The 16,777-nt window shown below is 43.0% G+C and overlaps 1 protein-coding gene and 1 long non-coding RNA gene across 4 annotated transcripts in view; one reads left to right on the top strand and one right to left on the bottom strand.

Annotated features, from left to right (window-relative positions):
• Window positions 1-9,864, bottom strand: part of LOC112988729 (transcription factor TFIIIB component B'' homolog) — a 51,653-nt gene extending 41,789 nt beyond the window's left edge. For all 3 annotated transcript variants that reach the window (XM_064502277.1, XM_064502279.1, XM_064502278.1), the window contains exons 1-6: window positions 9,490-9,864; window positions 5,371-5,920; window positions 4,621-4,730; window positions 1,790-1,849; window positions 1,274-1,417; window positions 562-695 (exon numbers count right to left, since the gene is read on the bottom strand). In XM_064502277.1, coding sequence (XP_064358347.1) covers window positions 562-695; window positions 1,274-1,417; window positions 1,790-1,849; window positions 4,621-4,730; window positions 5,371-5,920; window positions 9,490-9,680 — 1,189 coding nt within the window. In that variant the 5' untranslated portion in view covers window positions 9,681-9,864. The remainder of the gene's footprint in view (window positions 1-561; window positions 696-1,273; window positions 1,418-1,789; window positions 1,850-4,620; window positions 4,731-5,370; window positions 5,921-9,489) is intronic.
• A 1,963-nt stretch (window positions 9,865-11,827) lies between these two features.
• Window positions 11,828-16,327, top strand: LOC112988738 (uncharacterized). Its single transcript, XR_010386347.1, has 3 exons — window positions 11,828-14,532; window positions 15,102-15,210; window positions 16,197-16,327. It is a non-coding gene; the product is annotated as an uncharacterized LOC112988738 (long non-coding RNA).
• The last annotated feature ends 450 nt before the right edge of the window (window positions 16,328-16,777 follow it).

Here is a 16,777-nt window from a genome sequence, read left to right as displayed (position 1 = left end):
TGAAGCTAAGTTTTTCATCTACAGTTGTAAAAAGTATTTCCAGTTGTAAGAAGTTGTAAGCCTAAAGACAATGACCAATTTACAGGATGCTCAAAATCAAAAAAAAAAAAATCGCATAAAAAACATTCTGTGCATATTGACAACTATCAGGCCATGTAGACACAGCTTATATCATTTATTCCTGCCCATATTGGAAGAACCAAGTAGGGAAGCTGTTAAAAATTCCTAATTGTTTCATAGGTAGCTGAAATGTCCTGATACTAGAATCCAAAACTATCTTTTTGATAAAAAGGCACATTAGCACTTCCACAGCACCTAACAGTCCACGACAGAATAAAGTCACAGGTATCCTACATATCACGGGACACTGGATTTTTTTTAAGCATGCCTACTTTCACAGCAAACATCAGAGCTCTGCTTGTTATAAGAGTTTGCAGACGGAGACTGTCGCACAAATAGATCTATCAACTTCACTGGGAATAAAAGTTGTAAGTATAGAGCATTTGTGGAAAACTAAGCTTGTTCTGCAGACTCAAAACTTGAAATCAAAAATATACTCACCTTTATTTGACCATGGTTTTGTGTAAAAACTTTTCCTAAAGCTGGAATATGTAGTTGTAGAGCCACGTTCAAAGATGGGATCATTTTCTTCTACAACACATGAACCTTTTGTCCTTAGTACTTCTACAGTTAAACTGGAACAGCAACAAAAGGAGACTTCTCTGAAAATATTACTACCAAGACACATTGGTGATGTTTATCAATGAACTATTCAGATTTTTGGACAGTCAATAATTTGATACTCTAGTATTTTAGAAAGGTCATACCATTCTAAGCAAATTTACTGAAAACACTGGCACCTGAACAGAGCAGCAAGGTTCAAGATACAAAGCTGGAGCAAATCATGCTGACAACAGAATAGCAATGAGCAGGCTCGTGCAACTGTGATAACTGAAGAAGTGAACGAAATAGAAGACATTTAGAAGTCTGACAAATATTCACCATTCATTCACTCTAATAAAACATAGCATCTTCCTCTCTCCCTCCTTCTCCAAAAATACATTTCTCAGAGTAAATATGCCACTACTGCAATGTAGATACTTGCTGCTCATATTTTGTCATATATTTGCACTGTTTTCTAAATTAGGATAGCTCGGCTCTCAACACATCAACACACTCATGTCTGTCCCTGTCCAAGATAACTGTTCTTAATTCACAAACCAAGTAGTAGTCTAGTATATATTGTCCATGAGTTGAATGCAGAATCTGGTACCTTTCTTCATCCAGAATAATTGAGCCATCTTCTGCCACCTTCACTCGAGGAACTAGAAGCGGACCATCCTGACTCTCCTCCCCATTCTCTGCTTCCTCCTCCTCATCTTCCTCTTCATGATCAGGAGTACTTTTCTCTTCCTGTCTACAATTAAGAGATCAACCAAAACCATCACTTTTGTTAATGTTTTGAATTGCTGCTCACTACACCAGATGTTCAACAATTTAATGAACCACTCAGCAATATAGCCCACTAGCAATGTAATCAACAAAGACTCTGGACTCTGCTTTTCATTCCATTATACAACGGACAAACAGCCCAGAAATATAATACTGAAATAGAATGCTCTTTAACCACCCTCCCCTCTCAAATTACATTTTGTTTTAAATAAGGGTTACAATATTGAAACAGTAAACAAAGACTTATGTTGTCAATATTACAACACATAAAGCAAGCTTTTTTCCAACAGAAACAGAAATCTTTTTGACTCTAAATACCTCAATCATCAAGACTTACTCTTTCATCTGACCCAGTGCAGAATTTTTTTCTGTTCTCTTTTCTTCTGCCAGTGAAGACCTGGAATTTTATAAAACACTGGAGATGAAAGTTCATGCAGACACATTTTTGCTTCACTTTAATAAAACACAGCCACCCCCCCAAACCTCCTTTTAGTGGACAATGAACAAAGAAACACGCAGCTTTCATATTTTTGGTTTTTTGTACCATATCTGGACTTGATCTAATTGAACAAACGTGATTGCTTAATGAATTTTGCTGGATTTTTGCATAAGCCTTAATTGTTCAAGGCATTTTAAAAGGACAAAGCAAGAGATTTCAAGTAGTGATCCATGAGACTGTGATGATGATCACTAGTTGATTCACTACTGACTAATGTCCACAGTGCCTTCAACCGAAAGTTCAAACTACCTTATCACAAGAAAGTGAGGATGAACAGCAGCCATTAGTTCACTGAGAAACAAGTACCTCCTACCTTACATCATAAGGTCCTACTTGATGGTACAACTATGCTACTGCACACCAGCATCTCCATTTTGCATTGATTAACAAATTCTGTGAGCATGAAAATCACTGACACTTCACTGTTAGAACTGGTCCTTCCAGTAAGCACCATATTTTTGAGAATAGCCAGACAGTTTTCCCTAGCTGCTTGTCAGGTTCTCATCCCTAAGATTTTGCACCATCTCCTGCTGCACCATCCACACCATCCCAAATTGATCTACAGAGTCAACACCTTCAAGGCACATGCTGTCATGAGAATACAATTGAATAAAGCTAACATAGTTTACAACAGCCAGGTTTAGAGGCATATGGATATATCCATCGTAAGAGTATGTGGCATGTGAGAGCATTTGGTTCATTAAGTTATCTGGTTAAGGACTATTCAGTGTAAAAGAAATAATAAATAACAAGGAAAGTCATAAATAAAATGGACACACAGACATTAAGGAGCAGTTGATAACAGGGACAAAAACAAACACCAGAACTCTTCAACCACTGATTGACAGACTATTAGAGGAACTACTCAGGCATAGCTTTGAAGAAGGTCAATCTAAACTTTGTGATTGATAAAAAAAAGGGGGAAACATGGTTATCATAAGTATTATGGGATATATGAGGGGCTTGTAGGACTGTGAGAAATTTATTGCATATCAGAAGAGGCTTGTCAGGTTATGTAAAACTTATTAGGGGATATTCATGGGAAAGGGAAGATCACGATGGATGGAGAAGAACACCCATGGGAAAATGGAGAGGAAGTGGGATAACTGGGCCAGTCACATACAAGCAGGCTGCCAGTCAGTAAGCTTGTCCGACTGAGCCCTCCTGCCTGATCACTGCAGTCTCTCCTATCTTCTTAAGAAATCAGTTTCTCAATTATTTTTTCTGTGTTTTTATGTATTTGCTACTCTCTCTGTGTGAGTGCAGCAAAGCCTAAATGCCAGCAACTGGAAAAGATGCTGCAGGTCACTGGGTCTGTAGGTCTAGGTGCCAACAACTGAAGAGACCACAGACCATAGGTCTAAGGGCCAAGAACTGGCAAGCGTAGGGTGTGTGATATATGGTGTTGAAAGGTCCAAGAGCCAGCAATTAGAGAAGCGGTTGCAGGTCACAGGGCCTGTAGTCTAGGTGCTAGCAACTACAGAGGCCAGGGTATGTGGAAATCTAAGTGTCAGCAACTGCAAAGACCTGGCTGTGCTTACATTTTTCCAGCAAACTTAATCCTGTGTGCATACGTGCATGTGCAATTCACTAGCAAACTTCAAGCTCGACAAGCCAGTGAGTAGGTGGAAACTCACATGTGGAAAGACTGAAGATCTGAATCAGTGGCTTGCTAAGGGCCCAAGATCTGGACATGAATATTAAGGGGACTAAGAGCCCATGCTAATATCCAAGGGATCCATGATTGTGGGGGTGATCATGATACAAGTGTGAGACTACACGCATCTGTTTTGCTAGTAAACATCAAACTGAACTAGCCAACAAGTAGGAGGAAATATACATACTGGGTCAGGGAGCTCATAGTCCAGGCATGGTGTAAGACTTGGAAGTCATGCTGAATTCGAGGGATCTGTCACTGGAAGTGTGCTTACGAATCTAGAAAGCGAGGGTGTTTGTGTTTTCACTAGTGAATGTCAATCCTGATCAGCCAGAGGGGAAGAACAGGACTTGGAAGCTGTACTTATTATGTTCATGTGGTTGTTGGTGGCAGTTGCAGGTAAAGGCACTGCTCTGTCTGTGGTAGTCTGTGTGGCCAGCTGTGCTAGTGTCTTCTGTGGACATGCCTACCTGGGATACACACACAACCTTGCTACTGGCCAAACCTGCTAACAGCAACAGCAGCAGCCACATCCATCCAACTGGGACACAGAGACCTCCTGGGTCTTAGAGTGCACCCAGCGGCACTTCAGCAGCCTGAGGGGGAAGAATGCTTGGGTCCTAGAGCCCACGAGATTTGGTGGCCACCTATAGCATCCCTAGTTTCCATAACTATGGAAGTAACTGGAGCTATACATAAAAATAAAGCAATACACACACACCAACTGAATGTTATTCTGCATTTGACATCATTTGTCCAGAGATAAATCATCAGGGGGGACAGCTTCATGTTTTTATATTCCATCGGGTACACTAAGGTCCATTCTCACTTCTGTACAAAAGTGAGTATCTGTGAAAACGTTTATAAGTTTATGCTGCTACTGCAACAGTGCTGCACCAATGCTAAGGAAGAATACTTCAGTTTTAAGAATTGTTCTTTTCACAGGTATTAAGTTGGCAGAAAATGAAAAAAATCATTTGACCTAACGAGGGGGGAAAAAAGTCATACTTACTTCATAGGATTGTTTTCTGGCAGATAGTATATCAAGTCTCTCATAGTCATTTTAGAACGATCTGGTGGAGAACGTCCTTCAATTACTGGAGGCCTGTGTTTCAACTGTTTCTACGTAAAAACAAAACAATTGAATTCACCTTGAAAATACTTTATACTTCACAAATAAATAGTTTTGCTTTGTTCATGAAGCGCCCAATTTAGGGTGGTTTTTTTCCTCTCAACCACTGAAGTAATTTTATCTTAGAAGTGTCCATTTGTCAGAGAGGACACCAGCAACCCCTAAGTAATTTAAACTCTCACAGAAATTCAATACTCAGTGCAGGCAGAAGTGAGAACATCACAGAACTTAGTCAATGATTAAGTTGTAAAGACATGAGGAATCCCAAATCCCAGGCTTCTTACAGCACACTTCTCTGTTCTATTTACCAACTGAAGTTATTTAAATTGGAATGCTGACCATTATATATTAGCAGGTCTCAAGTCAAAAAGGCTTGTTGGTCTAGAAAAAGAAAAAATTACAATTTTTCATAAAATAATCTGTATTATGAGGGAACACAATGTTGCTATCCCTTATGAATCATTTAAGCCTCTACAAAGAGTTATAAGATACCACAGACTATTAGCAGAAAGCAGCTGATCACTGTCAGAGAACTCTAGTGCAAAGGAGAGGTGATATATAAGATTAGGTGAATCACACTTCTCTTTCTCTGCCCTTCATGCATCAGCACCGCCCACCACAAAGGCCTACCATCCGTTCTTTCTTCAGCTCTTCTTTAAGCATTTCTCTTAATTTCCGAGCTTTGAGGATCCTTTCACGGTCAGAACACATTCGTTTCTCTTTTACAGGAGTAGGTTTTGTAAGTAGCTTTTCCTCTTGTGTCACCGACCTTTCTTGCGTTGGTCTCTCCTTGAGTGGGGAGGGTACATTCTTCTGCAGGGTATCATCATTTTTCTGAGCAGCTACACTCGCATTTTGTTCTTTGTTGGCTGATTTTTTAAATGGAGAGAATTGTGGCACTTGTGGCACAGGTGTTTTCTTTTCGGGTAGTATGGGAGACTTTGGAGAACTTTCAACGTTAGTCTTTTCTGATGGAGAGGAATCCTTCTGAAGTGAAGCACTGCCATCAAGAGCTTGAGATGCTCGCCTCTGTAGTTTTGGTGAACGTTGTGCAGATGAAGGTCCAGCCCTGGGTTTTGCAAGATTGGGCAGAGTGGAGATCCGTTTTCTTCTCTGCGTGGGCATCTCTGCAGGTTTACTAGCTTCTCCAGCATCATTTGAGCTATCAGTCTTTTCATCTCTGGAAAATTCAAAAAAAAAAAAAAAAAAGAAAAGAAAAGAAAAGAAAAAAAGTATTCTGAAATACTTTACAGTGACAGTTTTACAACTTTTAGGATCAGTATGTATATTTATGCACCAAATAATATAAATGCAGTGCTACAGAGAAATGCAACTATATACAGAGAAATGCAACTATATACAAGCAGCCACACTAGAACCAACTTGCAGCGGATACTTCCTCCTAAATTCATTGTAAGAATTGATATATTATTTTATAATATTAATTACTAATGTTACAAGCTGATTGACTAATAATGCTAAACTACATGTTCCTTATTCACCGTCGTCCCATTCTTTTTAGAAGGCTCTCTACTTTTATCAGAGAATATCAAACACCATAGTACAATAAAGCTAATAAAGCTTTGTAAAAATACACCACATAATGTTGGTTACATACGAAAAATATTCAGTAAACCTATATACAACAAGTAGTTTTATGATTTTCAGGACAACGCAACCTGAACATTCCTCTTACGTATTTGCAAGTAGATATTTGAGCTGTGATTGCCAAAAAATACTCAGTGAAACTGAACACTACTGTTCTATTTCCCACACTGATCACATCAAAGTAAGCAGCCTTTTAGAAGCAACAACTTTTACCTTCCATGGAAAGCCTTCTTACCTCTGCATAAGGGTTGGAAACAATATGTAAGTTTTGAAGTGCAAGCAAAATGCCAACCAGTATCCCCTTCCCAGGTCTGCAAGCAACTCCAGTGCCTTGACAGCCACTCACAGTAAAAAATGCAGTTTAACTGAGTTAAAACTGAGTCATAAAAGGTTTCTTAATTTTACATTTGAACTATGCCTTTTTTGTTTCTGTACATAAGGATGACCACACCCATGGTTTATTTACTAATAATCCATCTCCAAAAGTAGTCAGAAGCAAATGCCTCTGAAAGAATACAAGAAAAACATAACCATATAGCAAAATATTTCCAAATTCTCTCCAGCTACCGGCTATCTGTGGCTCAGGCACAGCCTAGAGATGATGTCTTTGTATCTAACAGCCCCAGTAAACTTTTTTTGAAAAATTTGTCCCATACATTGAGTTTATATATCTGCTGCCTTTCTGTTTGCTTTGAGTAAGATACTTGCAATTTCCAATCAATATCCTTTGTTTTCTGCATTGCAGGAGACAGTGAAAAGTAATTCTTTATTCGCCTTCTCCATGCCAGCTCTGATTTACAAATCTTAATCGAAGTACCACACTAGACTTTTGAACAGTCAAACATCATTTAGCAGACACACTTATGCTCAGAGAACTTCCTTCCCGATAATCAACAAAATCTATTCATAGCTTAGAGAAACAGAGAAAATGAAAGCAACTGACATTACAGATACAGTTCTGATGGACATCGAAGGAATGCCTTTGGTTGGATGGAGAAAGACACATTCATGTTCGCCTTCACTTTTCTTGCAGACCACACAATAAACACATTGTGCTGTGTGCCACCAACTACTGCACTCAAGAAATCAAATTGTGTGACTCCTCTCAAATCCACTCACCCTGAATTTTCAGAGCCATCCAGGCGGGCAGCCTTTAAAATGCATCATCTAGAGAGAGATCTCTCCAAGAAGCTAATACACAGCCTACACTGCAAGCAAATCCCTGGGCCTGCTCTCTCCTATTTGATTGCTATAGGCCTTCAATATCTCCTAGTCAACTGAAAACTTTAAGAAACACGTTTTCAGCGAAATTTAGGGTGAGCATATGAAGGTGAGAAGAGAGACACCCCAATCTGTTCCCTTGCTACATATTCCCAGGACTAAAAGTTCCCCCAGGTCTCCCAGCAGTTACTATCTGGATAATACCTGCTCCTTCCAGCTGAAATCTGAACTGAGGGTCACATCACAGCGCTTCAGCTGACCACATGTCTCTTCTTAAAAGGGCTTTTTTCCAAACCCACACTTCTACAAAGAAGCTCTTTCTTAGGCCTTTTCCCTACCCCACATTTCACTGGGCTGTCAAACTGAAGAAGTTTGCACACTGCCTTCAACACGAACCACACAGATCACAAATACTTTAAGCTTTATACAACTGCTCTACTTTTTCTTTACAACAGCACGGTGTGGTTTTGTGGATTTGTTTGCCTTGAGATTTTCTGCCTTCATTATCACCCATGAGCTTCTTACTGATATGGCAGAAGTCTATTTTTCAAGCCACATGAACAGATTCCTTAGAATACCATCCATTTTAAAACAGCATTGGTATCTAGTTGTGAAACATACACTTAAGTTACACTAAAACACCCATTAAATTACAAATACAAAAATATTTTATAAATCCACTGAATCAGCAGCAGTACCACATAACTGAAAAACAGCAACTACATTACCTACATATAAGGAAAAAAAAAAAAAGATAACAAAAGATCCAGTAACCTGACCTCTCTAACATATAAAACCTTAAAATAAAGTTTAAAGGAAAAACATTGTTACAACACATTGCAAAACAAGTATAAAAGATAGAACAGAAATTGGAGAAAAGGCATCATGGTAACCAAAAACACATCACATCAGACTAGTCTGATATCTGATTTTCTAGACAAAGGAAACACTTAAGATTGTAAGATCTCGCATTACGTCATGAAGGACATGTTTCAACTAAAAAAATAAAAAAGATATTCATACAAGATGTAAATTCAACTAGCTAAAAGGAGAGGGAAGGCTGTTCTGAAATGCAATTATCAGACTAGGGAAAGGTCCCGAGGAACTGGTCCTGGGACCAATCTTACCAAGTATATCCATTACAATGAAGAACACTTTAAAAAAATAAACTGTCAAAAAAAAAAAGCATGAAAGTTTTCACTCATTAATACAGAAAAAAGTGTATGGAAATTAATGGAAAAAGAAACTACTGTAAGAACATAAAATAAAAGTCATACAGTAATGGATGGCTAGGAATTTTGCTGTGCACTGCAAAGTGGAGCTCCCGACTGCAGCAACACCAGCAAAACACAGGATCTGACCACACCAGGCCCCTCCTCTGCAGTCCTAAGTTGTATTTTATTTCACACACCTGCAATGCAACCGCAATAAAGAAGCGCACGTTTTGCTTAGGCTGCAAACGTGCAAGGCACCTACAAGTTGTTGCCTTTGATTACAACATGCGCTTCTGTCATCACCGTACAGGCGAGGGCGGCACGGCGCGCCTGCCGCAGGACACCTTCGGGAAGACACAACTCCAGAGCGGAGAGGGGACCCGCGGGGGGCGGCGACAGTGACACGAAGCAGGGCAGGAGACCCGGCCGCCGCCGCCGCCGCCTCCCCGGGCGCTTCCCAAGGGCGGCCAGCGCGGCGCCCCCCCGGCGCGGCGCCCCCCCAGCCCGTCTCACACCGCGGTCCGAGCCCGGGCGGCGGCACCGGCCAGGCCGCCGCCCCGCCCCGCCCCGCCCCGCCCGCCCGCGGCAGCCCCCGGCCGCCGCCCTGCCCGCACCCCGGCGCCACGGCCTGCCCGCGCCGAGCGCTCCCGGCGCTGCGGTGGCGGCTCGACAACGGCGAGGACCGGACGGCCCCGGCAGCACTCACCTCTCGGCCCGCCGCCCGGCCGGCGGGGGCTCGGCCGCCGCTCCCGCCGCGGGCTCGGCGCTGGCGGCCGCCGGCGAGCCCGAGCCCGAGCCCGGGCCCGGGCTGCCCTGCGGCTCCGGGCCCGCCGCGCCGCCGCCCCTGCCGCCGGGCCGCACGTTAGGCCGCACGGTGAGGCGGGCCCGGCGGAACATGGCGCCGCTCGCGCCAGGCACCGGCGGAGGGCGCTGGCACGCGCCCGCCCGCGAGGACGACCAGGGAACGCGCGGGGATGGGCTCGGCTCGGCTCGGCACACGGCGCCGCCGCTCACGGCATGGCGCCGCCGCCCCGCCCCGCCGCCGGCGCGCCGGACGTCATCCACGCGCGACAGCACCGGCCGGGCGGGGCCTGAGTGGCGATGGCGTCCGTCGCCCGCGCAGGGAGGTGCCGCCAGATGGCGGCGCTGGTGCGGCCCTTTCGCCGTGCGAAGGGCTTCGGCGTGGGAGACGTTGCGCCGGTGGCAAACACTGGGCGTTGCCGCGGGGGCTCGACCCCATGGAGCGGCGTCCCTGTCCGCGCCTGTGCGCCGTGCTGGGCTGCCCGTGTTGCTGGAACAGCGCGTCGTGGGCCTGCAGTTGTGTCCGTACGAGCACGCACATCTTTGGGCCCAGTCCTTCAAAGGCATGCAAGTTAATCTTATTCGTGAGAATATCCACATTGACTTGGTATCACCATATAAATGAAGTTAATTACATTCTTGTTAGGTTTGGGGACCTGGAGTTTTGGCTTAAAAGTGTACAGGCTGACCCTTGATCTAGGCAGAAAAAAATCGATGAAGTGTATAAATACAACACCAAAACAATACTTTAAATATCTCATTAACTCAAAAGCCATTTTTTTCCTTAAATCAAATCTCTATAAAGACTCCCAGTCATTAGTTTTCCCCATGATAATCAATTTTAAACTGACGAAGTTCCTCAAGCTGGGAAAGTGTTTTCCTTTGGGAGGGCTTGGACAGTGCAAAGCACCCTAGCACTAGAAAATTACACTTTTACTGTCAAATCCTACTCTCTAAACTCACACGGTAATGCAGATGCAGCAAAGTGACCTTTGGGATTGGATCAGGTATTGCAAAGGGAAGACAGTATGAGAGGGGAGGGAGAGAAGAGACAGCCAGGAGGAAGTGTTTGCAGATAGATGAAAGAGAAGAGTGATGACAGAGCAAACTGAGAAGAAAGTGTGCAAAGCTAGGAGAAAGCGAGTTGTGCTCAAAGAGAGCAGCAAAGTACATTCTTTTAACTTTGCTTGATAATTATAAGTCATGGTGATCTGTAATGATTTTTCTGCTTGATTATTGCTTGATCAAAAGCTGTGAAATCTCACCTTATACATAGCCATTTTGAAAACTGTTTTCCTTATTTCATTTACATACATTCTTCTTTGAAATCTTGAATTTCTGGCAAGAAGAGCTGTTAGCTCCAGAGGCCCAGACTAGTGGTGCTGCAGTGTCACAATTGCTTATTTTGCAATACCTAACTCTCAGCATGCCAAGTCTGTATATCACAGAGTTTTCATCTATTACTATTTTGAGTTTTTCCTAAAATTTATCTCTGTGAATCCCCCAACTGTGAGATGAAACATCTGTTTTCATTTACATGAAAACATTCAGAGTTGCAGTAAAAAACTGGAAAACATGACCTAAACATACACAAGATCACAGAGGGATATGTCTTATTTGACCAGCTGAAATAATTTCAAGTATGCAAAGCCCTTCTTCACTGATGAACAGCAGTCGTTAGGAAGCTGGTCTGTCCCTTCTAGCTATCCCAGGGCAATACGACATGCTTGTAGGCCTGCCTTGCTTTCCCAGACCATTACGGCTGCAGCACCGTTAACCCTAAAGAATCATATATCTCTTCTTTTGCTTTTCCAGCCGTCTCTAGGAAAGGCAAGAGAACGCGGTTGCTTATACAGAAAGCTTTTTCGCTTTCAGTATCTGAAGGACGCCGGGGTGAGGCGAGATGGCCGCCCGCCCCCCGCCGGAGCCCGGGGGTGCCCCGCCCCGCCCCTCAGCAACGGCCGCCGCTCGTGCCACCGCCCCGCCGAGGCCTCAGCTCCGCCCCCCCAGCGCGCGGAGGCCGAACGCCTCCCGCTGACTGGGCGTGGCTTGGTGGCGGCCCCTCGCCTCCCTCGGCCCCCATGACGTCATAGAGGCGGCAAGGCGTTATAAGGCGCGCGCGCGGGGGGCGGAGGGTTAGAAGGTTCTGGCAGCCGGAGCGGTCGGTGGGAGGGAGGTGCGGCTCGGCCCGGCAAGGCGGAGTGTCTCGCCATGACCCGTGAGTGCCCAGCCCCTGGCAGGCCCCCGGCAGCGGTGGGGTTATGGGGCTGCCTGGGGGCCCTGCGGAGCGGTGGGGAAGCGCTCTGGCCGCTCCACTGTAATGGCGCCGGGCGGCTGAGGCCGGCAGAGGCGCAGCCTGGGCGCGACGGCGGCAGCCGGGGAGGGGCCCGCGGGCGGCGGCTGGGTTGTCGCTGTGGGGTCTCGCTCCGTGGGGCCTTGCGTCTCTTCAGCGAAATCCCGCGGGGAGTGCGTGGGCCGCTAGGGCTGAGGCTCCCGAGATCCTGCCGCCGTCTTGGGCTTAAAGCAAAGATGTCCTTGGCGTCACCTGGTGTAGCTGTTTGCGGGGAGAGGGGAAGATGGTGGTCAGCTAGAAAAGCAGTAATGCTCAACTTCAGTGTTGGCTGCAAATAAAGGGTATTTAAAGGGTTGTCGGATACTTAATAGCTCGCTGTTTAACTTGTGATTGTCGGGGCTGTCACTAAAAGCGAATTAGGACTTGCAGATCATCAGCTTAGTTAAAATTAACGTTAGTATATCTGTTCTAAAATGGCGGAGAACTCTGAACCAAATCTGGACTACTTTGGGATTACCTAACAGTAGCGGGGTTACTGTTTTGTCTTCTCTCTACTATATTTGGCAATACAGAAACTGCCTGTTATTTGAGGAAGTGCATTTGATAACGGATTTAGGAAAAAAAAAAAAAAGGTAGCTTCAAATCTGCTGTACTTCTGAAAGTGCAGAACTAGATATAAAGGAGTTTGTGCACAGATCAGACTTAGAGTGTATGGAGGAAGTGCTAGGCTTATGGGTTTTGATATTTCTTTGTTTTCCATGATAATAAAATATCTATACCTTAAGGTTAGAAGGGATACAGTGTTCCACATCTTATTACAGGAGAATGATCACATTATCTAATTTTAGGACAGCCTAGTTCAATACAGTATCAGAATTACTGGGGTGTAGAAAGCTGTGGTATGTTGACATACTGTGTAGTCTTATCTTTAGTGTATGTTTTGAGACTTCAAAGCTTTGGTATCATCATACCTGAACTAGATTTTGTATTTTCAAATACATGGTGGCAGGTGATTTTTTTTTTTTCTTCCCCTGTTAAGTTCTGGTGTGTGATTAGTTCCTTTGTTGCTCAGAAAGTACCCTGGGAATCCTGACCTCAGATGTCAGTCCTTGTTACCATTATTTTGACTGCCTTCCAACAAAGATTATTACTGCTTGTTCCAGTTTGTGTGCTATTTGGTGATCATTTGTTTATCTTTCTTTTCAAGAACTGCTGGATCTTGGAATTTGAAGAGCAGGGACAGGTAGAAGTGAAACCACATCTTAGTCAGGCAAGGTAGGGGATTCTAGAGCATAGTTATAAGCAGGGAAGGGTATATGGGCCTATATGTGGCCTTCATTCTTGAGTTTCACATTATAGAAAGCTGAACAGAGTTATTGACAGGATTGAACTACATTCCATGGAAGACTTAGACTGATGTTACTGACTAGAAGTCTGCAGTCTTGCTTGGAGCCAGGGAAGCTCATTCAGCATCCCAGGTCTGGGGCCAAACAATCCTTGGCAGCATTTACTTGGAAGTTTAAACTTCATTTCAAAGAGTTATTTTGCTCTGTGTCTATTCTAGTGCTGTACTCTTCTACCTGCTTTCTTTTGCTGTTCAGAAGTGGCAGCCAAGCTTTTCAGCAATGCCATTCAACCTGGTTCTTCAGCTTATCTTTTTTACAGAATACTTCTGCAGATACCGTGCACAACCTTACCTTGGAGAGGAAGGAAATGCCTTAGGTTATAAGGGTGGAAGATAACTGACTGCTATATGAACTGGAGCTATAATAGTGTGCTTTGACTTTGTGCATTTCTTTATGGACAAAGAAGAAATTAAGTTTCTTTAGGTGCCACAGAAGACCTATTGTATTGCTGCTAACTTGTGCATACAACACTCATGCCTCCTGAGCACTACAGAACTCTGCAACAATTTATAGCCTGGAATGTATCATCTGCCCATGAGTCATCAAGTCCCAGTCAAGCTGTAATACTGCTGGAGAGCTGTTTCACTTTAGTTTCTGAACAAATAGTGGCCCCTTTTCTATGCTGCAGGACTCTGGGGACAGGATCTCCTTGAATGCTAGTGAGGAGGAGGATAAGGTGTTTTCTTAGCTCTTGCAAAAGGTAGTACATAATGTCCTGTCACAGATGAAGTATACCTTCCAAGCCTAGACCAGCCTTCAGGAAGCAGCAGTCAAAATAGCCACTTCTTTGGCCTTGCAGCACCACTTGTGTAACAGTATAAAGACATAATGGTGTCCAGAACATGCAGTACCCCTGCTTCCATAGGATGGCTGTTGTCTACTTCTTGACATGGCAGGTACACTTAAAACAGAATGAGTACAAAGCTGTGGATTAGGTTAACAAGTTGGTGTTTAAAGTTTTTCTTCTGGACCTGGTCTTAAACTGCTTCTGCAACACCTGAAATGACAGGTGCCTGAAGATTATCTATCCTGAAGATAAAAAGAGCATAGGCAGTCTTAAGACTGGAGAGAGATTGAAAACAGGTACAACAAATTACAGGGAGATTGAGCTGTCATCTTTGAGCATGTAAAAATAACTTGTGTTCATGTTTGTTCAAGAATATAAGTGATTACACCTAGAATACACTGGAATACTGAGCCTAAAAGAAGCAGGGCAAGAAGAGATACTAAGCAAAGAAAATCCTGGCAGGTGAGCTGGAGAGCACACTTGAACTGCTGTAAGAGTGGATACAATGAAAAGGTTGTTGGCAGCGCAGAAAAGTTTTGTAACTGAGGTGGCTGTGGCTGCTGCCAGGAAGACTGAGTATTTGGATGGTTATATCTGCCCTGAGCAGCTGTTGTGCTGTTTTTGATGTTATGCCCTCAGGAATGCTGTCTGATCAAAAGCAAAGCCTGGTGTGTAATCAGTCCAGGGGGTTAATAGTCCTGGGGAAAGCTTGCCTGTCCCCTGAAGAGTTGTCTTCTGTACTGCAAACAGTGTGTGTGGGGGGGGTACATATATATAAATTTTTGCTTTGCTTAAGTCATTTTAAGCACTGGCAAGGCCAGGCTTAAGTGTTAAACTTACCTTTTATGTTGGTATTGAGTTATAATACCTGTATTTTGCAAGTGGCTGTTCCAGTAGCCACATTAAACTTGGAGACAACCTCAGTAGCATCTCAAACCATAGCATAGCACTTCATAGTATTTTGTATAAAGTGGAAGTAGGAACATGTATAACCATCAGTTCCTGCATAAACTGTACAATATATCTTGTAGGTGGGAATCAGCGTGAACTGGCCCGCCAAAAGAACCTGAAGAAGACTCAGGAGATCCACAAAGGGAAAAGGAAAGAAGATAGCTTGTCTGCTTCTCAGAGAAAACAGAGGTAAGATCTAGTACTGTAGGAAGGTAAAAGAAATGTTCCAGTTTTCTTAAAGAGAAGCTGTGCTTACAAATCAGTCATACCCAATACAGTGATCAGTCTTAGTATTTCCTTGGAGAGTTCTGAGGGAATCAGACAAGACTTAATCCAGACCCTGGCTATGCTGCTTACCAGAATCCTTGCATGTATTGTGAGCTGCTTTCCAGAATGATTACTGGAAGTACCTTCAGACTGCTCTGGTATACTCTAAACACAAACTGAATGTAAGGCCTTTAGAGTTTGAATATAAAACTAAGTTGATATATGGATGCCTTTGGTACTAAAAGATCCTACAGTTTAGATGGAAGTCAGATTTCCATCTGCTGAAGTAGTAACAAATTGCCAGTTATATCATTTAGGAGTTTGAACCTAGATCAAATCACTTTCAAATCACTTTCAAATCAAACTGGTAAAGGCTTGCTCCATAGCTACTCAAATTGGCTAAACTCCTTAAAATGAGCAAAAAGGAAGAAAAATGGTTCGGAGAAATCCACTGCCTTGGTCAAAATGAGATTAAGTGCTTTGCTTTGGTTCATGGTCCATTTATGTGCTAGAGTAGAAACACTAGGTAAAGGTTTGTATCTGAGATTACCCCACCAGGTCTTGCCAAAAATGAAGCTGCTTGCTTTGAGCAGCTTTTTGCCTGGTGTTACAAGAAAAAATTGTGTTATACTTTGAAGATATTTGATCCATTATGTCCTTTATTTCTGAAACTTAAACAAATGTTTATTAATGAAACAACTTACCTACAACATAGGCTTCCTTGGTGTCATAGACCAGAGTAATAGAGATACTATGATAACAGCTAACTCTGTTTTATACTAATACACATACACTAATTTTTTCCTTGAAACTGGTGTTACTCAAGGGCAGTAGAAAGCAAGCCAGGAGAGGCTCTAGTTTGAAAAACAGTGAGCCACTATCTGAAATCTAACTTTGTTTCTTTACAGAGACTCTGAAATCATGCAGCAAAAACAAAAAGCGGCCAATGAAAGGAAGTCTCTGCAGGCAGGAGCAAAATGAACTGTCTCTACGGAGGAGATCTAATGAGTGCATCAATGAAGCTAAAGGGCCTAGAAGATCAGACATTTATAAAAATGGCCAGCCATTAAATGGTTAAATGTTTTTCTCATACTTGCAGACTTGTTCAATTTGCATTTCTTTAGAGTATTTTCAGGTTAGTGTAGGCTTAGTTAATCTGAAATGTTATTTCAAGACTGACTGTACTCTTCTGCATGCATATAAGTAATGGTACCAAGCAATAGGTTAATTCCAGCTTTTGTTGCAATTGTTGGTTTCATTTAATGGTTTCAGTAATAATGAATTTCTGAATCTGCAGTTAGACCAGATTTTCTTTTCTTGATTTCTTAAAGAACAACTTAATTCAGAATGGAATGTACTTGTAAAATGTGTTTAACCTAAAGGTCTGAACTGTAAATCTCATCTTAAATTATTTTTACAATAAAATATTGCATGAAATACTGTCTAATTGGAATGGTTATGCTTGATACATTAGTTCATTTTTTAAGAA

Source organism: Dromaius novaehollandiae, chromosome Z (assembly GCF_036370855.1).
Source record: "Dromaius novaehollandiae isolate bDroNov1 chromosome Z, bDroNov1.hap1, whole genome shotgun sequence".
Lineage (NCBI taxonomy): Eukaryota > Metazoa > Chordata > Aves > Casuariiformes > Dromaiidae > Dromaius > Dromaius novaehollandiae.
The sequence above is the reverse complement of the archived record's forward strand: the minus strand, read 5'-3'. Positions and strand labels throughout refer to the sequence as shown.